Genomic DNA, 8,343 nt, shown 5'->3' on the forward strand with positions numbered 1-8,343 from the left:
GGTAGCGATCAGTAAAATTTTGCAACACTGTCAGTTCGTTTTGAAAAACATTACTCTCTGTAATAGAGGGTAATAAATGAAGTTGAGCCAATGGGGGAATACTCCACTCAAACAATCGAAAATGAGATTGAACTTCAACAATAAACAAAACAAACAAAAAACAGCCGAGGCACGGGCGAATTGGAGCTTTGTTAAAAACAAAAAAACAAAATTCCAATAAACAACCTCACAGGCAACTGTGTTGGTGTTCTTTTCAACTCACAGAATTCGAAGAATTCTTAGTTGATACGTGCTGACATGTTGCAAAATATTTTGATTTTGGTGTTTCTTTGGAAAAGCCGAAAAGTGAGTGTGATTCTCATTCATATGAGAATACTAGACACTTAAAGAGTTCGGTTTTTCGCTAAAAAGGCATCATTTCAAAAACTGAGAAGCCAATTGATAATTCCCTTCGCCGGGATGAAATCATGATATTGGTAGCGATCAGTAAAATTTTGCAACACTGTCAGTTCGTTTTGAAAAACATTACTCTCTGTAATAGAGGGTAATAAATGAAGTTGAGCCAATGGGGGAATACTCCACTCAAACAATCGAAAATGAGATTGAACTTCAACAATAAACAAAACAAACAATACATAATTTTATAATATCGATCTATATTGTACTCATACTACCGCTTAATGCAGAATTTGTGGGAACTTATGTGCCTACCTGTTTTTCAATATTGATATCTTTCTAAATAAGTTTGCTGGGACGTAAATATATTTTTAGAACCAAAGCATAAATCTAGTGTCTGTTTGTATATCCGCGTATGCAAATTAGTTCCTATAGGAATCAAAGAACAATGCCTACAGTTACCCTAGCGTTCAACCCAACAATGCCCAACCTGAAATGATGTGACTATTTAGCACAACCCCCATAGCTCCTCTAATAGCACAGAGGAGACGTGCTGGATCTTCACTCCTGAGGACCCAGGTTCTATTCCTGGTCGGTGCAAACTTTTTTTTTTATTTTTATTTTTAACTTCCTCTGTGTTTACGATATTTCCTCTATCTCTCAGATAGTTCCTCTTTTTTTCTCCCAATAATAGGAGGGGCCAAATCAATTTTGGATAATTGTGTTAGTTGACGAATATTATACAAGTGAGCAACATTGTCCAGTTAGTGGTGAATATTAAAGCAATTGTTCAGCCTCCCATGCATAATTGTAAATTCGAGGCGCATCATTCTTTTGCTTTCCTAACGTTAACAAGACAACACGAAATAAAAAAGTGATTTTAATAACGCATGTAGACAATCATTATACTGTTGCCTTATAATTGCATAATAACTAAAGCAAAAAAAAAAAAATTAGTTCTCCAATTTGACCTACAAGTAAAATCGTTGTAGTAAGAACTGCTATTAAATTGATTGCTACCGTAGTCTATAAAAATCTAAGGTAATTGTGGAATTTAATGAAAAGAATTGAGTTAAACCTTATCCCAATTTCGGTTAAAGGAGTGTGGTTTAAAAACGGATGAACCCAAAGCAAAAGTGATCAAAGGAACAATAGCATCCACCTAAAGTCTTTAAATTGGTTGTGGCTCCGTCCCACCAAAAGCTCTAGGTAAGACGAACCGACAAATTATTGAAACCAATGGTCAGTTTGACAATTTTTTCGTCTAGGTTTTTTTACGAATTCCTCATTTTGCGGCTTGAGATTCCATTGGCCGTAAATGAGGAACCATTTTTCTCTATCGTCGAAAAAACTTCCTAAATAACTACACCAAATCAGCCACATTTTATTGGAAACGGAAAAAATCACGAAAATCTGCCTTTTAATCTATTAACCACAGAGCAGTGAAGACCCCTTAAAAGGAAGCTTCGCAGTTAGCACAAGCGTAATTTTTGTCAAAATCGGAGACTGTAACCTACTCCACGTGTTCACGTGTTAACTTGGAGATTCCCATTTCCTCAGTTACGAGTCGGCAAATGATGTGCTAAAAATAGATGGGCGATTAATCACCAAAGAGTCAGTGTACACCAGTCATTGGGGAATCCGCATTACATTCAACTGAACACACAAAACCCAACTTTAAGCAAACACAGATAAGCACCGTCAGTAGCCCAGTGCGTTAAGGGGCACTGCGCAGAAGATCATCAACACCAGCAACGCGGGTTCAAATCCGCCTTCGGCCGTTTTCATTAAAAATATATTTAATAATAAACTTAAGCAGCTAAGCTTGAATTAGGACTAAGTATATCGCCCAACAACAAAATCACTACTACTACTCATCCTTGAAATATGCAAGTCTTTTAAATAAATAATAATCTATTCCACAGCTTTACAGCCGCCACCGAAACCATTGTATAAGAAATAATCGAGGCCTCGAGGATCCAATTATCCAATGTACGTGAAAAGGATTCTTCAAGAAAAAGAATACCAAAAGTGAGTGAGTGGTAATTGTACATATTGTGTTAGTAAACTAAATTTGAGTTAAAAATATTTGCATTTTCAAGGATAATACGAATTAGGAAAAAAGGAAAGTGTTGGAATAGACAAAAAGGATCGTTGTCATAATAATCAAAGGAAAGCAAAAGTTTTCTTTTTTTTTCAAAAAAAAAAACAAAAGTTTATTAAATTTACTATAAATTCCAATGAAAACGATCCTGTTGTTTATGATAGTACATCCTTTAACGTTATATTTAAGTACATAAAAAGAAGAACGCCTTAAACTTATATTTTCTACTCCTGAATTTATAAAGCCTTCTAAAGATTCCAAAATAGTCAAATCAAATTCTGTATTTTTTCGTGTTATACACAATCATTCAAAAATCTGCATTACTACTATCCTTGTCATTTTTCTTATCTTTAACAAATATACATTCTCAGCCTATTATAACACATCTCTATTTCTAGTTGATAATGCATACTCTTATACTAAATGAAATTCCCATTATACGAATATTTGTTAAACAATTATCTTGAATTTATTATAGATACCGTTTAAATGAATTCTTTATATAATAAATAATTATTGTCCTGTACAAGATGATTAACTAATTATCCCATACTTCTTTTCTTACGTGGTGTAGGGTAGCCTAGAGAGGTAATGTTAGGTTTGGGGTCCCTACAAATCAAGCCTTGGGGACCACGGTAGGGTAGGGTTACGAGGCTCAAACTCCTTCCATCTGGAGTTTGCATTATTGTAAATCTAGGATTGATCTCGATTTCTTTTTCCTTCTCAAAGTTGGACCGACAGTGGGTACAGAGTTAGTTCAACATTCAGCCCCCTTACACTTGATTCATTATTCTTTTATCGGGAGTCTATAACAAATTTGTTTTGTTTATGTACAGAAGTCGCACGACAGAGCTTACTTAGGACCCGATCCCCCCACATCACGGCTGTTTGCTAGTTGTTATCAATGGCTCCCTTTTGTCCTAACTTAGCCACAATTAAAGTGTTCCATTTGTTTTAAACATCTGTGTGATCTTCTGGGTTCAATTTGAATATCGTCCGGAGAATGGCTGTCTACCTCCTCTCGTTAAATTTTCATTATGGCTCAACGATTGAACATTACATAAATAGAATGGCGCCCAACGTGGGGCATATGACCGAATCCTTCAGGACGAAAACGCATATCCTTAAAGCCAAATCTCACCTTTTTCTGCGCAAGATCTGATTTTTTTTTTGGTTACATCTGATTGCAGATTCTTTTCGGATTAATAGGTTAATGTAAGTCGAGAAGAATGTGTAGTCATATGTCGCTAAAAAAATCATATTCATCAAATATATGTTTAAAATTGATTTGTTTTGGCATTCTGTTAGCTAGAATACTGGTTGAACCGGTTGGGATTTTTTTTAGATATTTTTGGTGGATGCGAAAACTCTAACCCAACTACCGTTTATCCATATTTTCTACTATCTTCGAATGTTTGCAATTCGGTTTTATTTCTATTTTTAGAGTTCGTATCTTAGCACAGGAGTTATGTAGTGACTTAAGTCTGACTATTTTCTGGTTTCACTTTATTCGTGCTATAAGCAGAGTTAAGTCCGAAAATATCAGTTATAAGATCACAATATTCGTATATCGGTTTGTCTAGTATATCAACCTTGTGTGAGAAATACTTACTCTTAATATTGGTCTCTGAATTTGGCAGATGGAAATTACATTTTGCATATAACATACAACATGTAATTGTGGTTTTTACAAAACTTAAGTTTTTTGGAATCTACAATTGCATGGCATTAAGTCCTGTTAGAAGCTATGCTCCAATTATCTGATTTCATAAAACTATTTAAACTTCTTTCACAAGTATTTCTTCAAAATATCTGGACTTTCAAAACTATGTCCAGAATACTTGCGGCAGGCCCCATGGATTTTCGGACTTCTGATCGTTTCGGTAATTCTGACCTGGATGTCCTGTTGTAATATTTTCTGCCCTAGTGAAATTGTTAGTCAACTTATTTTTGGAAATACGGCAACGACTGTATTTAGCTTATTCGAAAGACATCAATCTGGCTTAGGTATCGTTATCCTTTATTGGTCCTGGAACTATTTCATTATTGCAAGGGCGAAATGAAATCCGCCAAATCAGTTATAGATTTGTGTAGCATAATGGTTTGCCATTTAAAAATCTTTTTGTAAGCTAAATATACGTTCAATAGCTCGTTTTGTTATGTCTAATCAGTCCTAAGATTTGAACCTTTTTTGTCTACCTCTCCACTACCTCACCCACAAAAGTAAGAAAAGTATATTTTGAACTTTGAACACAATTACCATTCCTATATTGTGGTGTAATCACAGTAAATTTTGAAGATACGAAAATATTTTGTTAATCACTATTAATCTCAATTATTCGACATGGCATTAGCACGAAGTCCCGTACGAAATCCTAATATGGATTCTGAAAATATAAGGGAAGATGCACCTAAATGTCATCATTGTAATGAAATTATACAATGTCAAAATCAGGAATGTTTCATTTTGGATACATGCCAACACACATTCCATCGAGCTTGTATTGAGGAAGCATTGGCAAATTCCTCCCAGTGCCCTTTATGCAAAAACGAGTGTGAGCTTTCAAATTTGAAAAAATTTCCAATTGATAATATGTACACTGCTGAAATGTCCACGCAGACGGGAACTACTAAGAAAAGTTATTCATCCTATCGAGGAAAAGGACGTGGTGCAGCGGCAAATCGTCCTATTACTCGCAATTTCAGCAAGAATTTATTTTCCGACAACCTTAATGTCAGTAATAGTTTTGAATTTCCTCCCCAATATTCCATTGAAATGCCTGGCGATGCTAGTAATCAAAATTCACAAAACAGTAATAATAACGCCGTGGAACGAATTGATAACAATTCTAAGGAAATTGATTACTTACGAATAAATCAAATGATCGAATGTAGCATATCAAAAATGCTAAAAAAAACTCAACTTAAACCCTAATCAAAACAGACCTCTTCCAACCGAAACAAGTCAACCTAAGCTGGATAAAACTAATAATCCTCCCACCCATTCCATCCAAGAAAAAAATTAGCTCTTTTAACCCACCAGGAGAGCAATCCTCATATCGGCCAGATCGAGTGACCTGCATCATTCAAAATTGGAATCTCCAATTTGATGGCTCCAATAATAGTTTATCTGTCGATGAATTCCTGTATCGGGTAAATACCCTAACAAAGGAACATTTAAACAATAATTTTGTTTATATATGCAAAAACCTACCAATTTTATTGGCGGGAAAAGCAAAGGAATGGTATTGGAGATACCACAAAAGTGTCGATAGTATACAGTGGATAGAATTTTGTGGCGCATTACGCTGCCAATTTAAGGATCTCAGGTCCGATTTTGATTTAATGGAAGCTATTAGGGGTCGTAAAATGAAACCAGGAGAGTCCTTTGACACGTTTTACGATGCCATATGTTCCATAGCCGATAGATTGAAGCAACAAATTCCTGAAGAAGAAATGGTGGAGCTTTTAGTAAGGAATTTACGTCAAGAAATTAGACACGAGTTGCTTTATGTCCCTATTTTCACTACAGCCCATCTTCGGAACTTAGTTCAGAAAAGGGAAAACTTGCTAAACGACGATCCTTTCAGAAAAAATTTCACTCAAAACCCCAAAATCTCCAATGCTAACTACAATGTTAAAAGAAATGTAGCTGAACTTGAATATCAAGAAACAGCTGTAGAAGGAAATAGTCCGGATGCATTTGTGGATGCTTTAAAAAAAGATCCCACACTAGTTAAGTGTTGGAATTGCGACGAAATTGGACATTACTGGGATGACTGTACCAATGACCGCACCGTATTCTGCTATGGCTGCGGAAGTAAAAACGAGTACAAGCCACAGTGTATCAAATGTGACAATAGGAAATTCTCCTCACTGTCAAAAAACTGCTTGAGTTCAACCCAGTCTCGAAACCATCCATAACTGTTAGCACTCCGTGCCAAAATTCACAAGAGACTAACAAAATTACCATACTCAAACGCGATTTAACCTCCATTACTCAACCTAGTCCAATTTTGTACCCTATACGGCCATACCACGAGCGTTACAAAGCTTATCTAGAAAAAAGAAATGAAATATTTGCCCTCACTGAACCCTCTGGAATGAAACCAAAATTGCCCAAAAGATCCACCAGGCGACTCAGAATGTATTATAAAAGACGGAAGTTAGCCTCCAATTATGTTATCTCTACCATAGTCAACAATCCTTCAGATAAACGTTACTATGCCAAGGTGGCCTTCTTAAACTTTACGGAATATGGTTTGTTAGATACGGGGGCTAACATATCCTGTATCGGAGCCGACTTAGCAACGCAAGATTTCTCCAAATACACTGAGTTTACTGCTGGGAAAACGGTAGTCAAGACGGCTGATGGTTCCATTCAAAGGACCTTAGGATCCTTGGAAGTTGAAGTCATTTTCCGTGGGGAGACCCATGAATTGAAAATACTTATAGTCCCTACTATAACCCAACGCCTAATTCTTGGTTTAAACTTTTGGAAAGCTTTTTCTCTTGCTCCCCATATTTTGGATAATTCCATTACCACTAACCCCCATAATTCACCAGAGCATCAGTCTGCGGTATCTGCTTTAAATACGTCCGGATGTGCAGCCCCTTCAAATGAACCTTCGTCTGTTGGACCGTCCGACCAAAATACGTCTTCTGATGAAGATAACTTTAAATACCCATTAACACAGAGCCAACGAATGCAACTGCAATCAATCGTGGAACTTTTCCCTAGTTTTTCCAAAGAAGGGCTAGGACGAACAGAATATCTGACCCATACCATCGATATAGGAGATGGCAAACCAGTAAAGCAACGGTTCTATCCCGTGTCTCCGGCTGTAGAACAGTTGATGTACAAGGAGATAGACCGTATGCTTTCACTTGGGGTAATCGAGCCATCTGTATCTGCATGGTCTTCGCCGATGCGTTTAGTCGTTAAGCCTAATAAGGTTCGCTTATGTTTAGACGCTAGGAAGCTTAACTTAGTTACCAAGAAGGACGCTTATCCTCTACCTAGCATAGAGGGAATATTTGCTAGGCTGCCCAAAGCGAATATTATAACTAAGTTAGACTTAAAAGACGCCTATTGGCAGATAGGTCTGTCTGAAGAGTCCAAGGCCCTTACTGCTTTTACAGTGCCCGGAAGGCCACTGTATCAATTTGTATTGATGCCTTTCGGGCTCTGTACAGCACCCCAAACCATGTGTCGTTTGGTAGACATGCTGTGATTTACGATACTGTGTCTTTGGATATTTGGACGATATCGTCATCGTCTCCGAAGACTTCAGTACTCATTTAGGAATTCTCGTACGCATAGCTCAAGAGCTTAGAAAAGCTAATTTAACATTAAATATTGAAAAAAGCCAATTTTGCGTCACCAAGACAAAGTATCTTGGCTATGTGATCGGGAATGGTGGTATACAGACCGACCCAGAAAAGGTTGAGTCAATTGTCAACTGGCCAGTCCCGAAAAATATCCGCCAAGTCCGAGGCTTCCTAGGTCTCGCGGGTTGGTACAGAAGGTTTATTGAAAACTTTTCCTCGATTACCTTCCCCATTTCTGAAACTTTAACTACCAAACAAAAATTCAAATGGACTCCAGAAGCGCAAAAGTCATTCGAAACGATAAAAACCCTCCTCACTACAGCTCCCGTATTGTCGAATTCAGATTTTTCAAAAAAAAATTTATTTGCATTGTGATGCATCGGATTTCGGCATAGGGGCTGTACTTGTCCAACTCGACGAGGAGGGCAATGAACGTCCAATTGCGTTCATGTCGAAAAAGTTAAATACAGCGCAAAGAAATTATAGCGTAACGGAACGCGAATGCCTCGCGG

At 37.0% G+C, this 8,343-nt stretch overlaps 1 protein-coding gene across 1 annotated transcript; it reads left to right on the forward strand.

Moving 5' to 3' along the window:
• Positions 1-1,232: 1,232 nt before the first annotated feature.
• Positions 1,233-6,572, forward strand: LOC141406585 (uncharacterized). Its single transcript, XM_073992315.1, has 3 exons — positions 1,233-1,437; positions 1,497-1,605; positions 1,665-6,572. Exon 3 carries the CDS (start codon positions 4,845-4,847, stop codon positions 5,433-5,435), a length of 591 nt encoding a protein of 196 aa, XP_073848416.1. The 5' UTR covers positions 1,233-1,437; positions 1,497-1,605; positions 1,665-4,844; the 3' UTR covers positions 5,436-6,572.
• The last annotated feature ends 1,771 nt before the right edge of the window (positions 6,573-8,343 follow it).

This window comes from Musca autumnalis, unplaced genomic scaffold (genome assembly GCF_047663935.1).
Source record: "Musca autumnalis isolate F117 unplaced genomic scaffold, ASM4766393v1 scaffold_5, whole genome shotgun sequence".
NCBI classification, from domain to species: Eukaryota; Metazoa; Arthropoda; class Insecta; order Diptera; family Muscidae; genus Musca; species Musca autumnalis.

Bases quoted from the DNA above. Each gene is read 5' to 3' on its own strand.
- LOC141406585 (XM_073992315.1), top strand. From the start codon at position 4,845: ATGGCATTAGCACGAAGTCCCGTACGAAATCCTAATATGGATTCTGAA.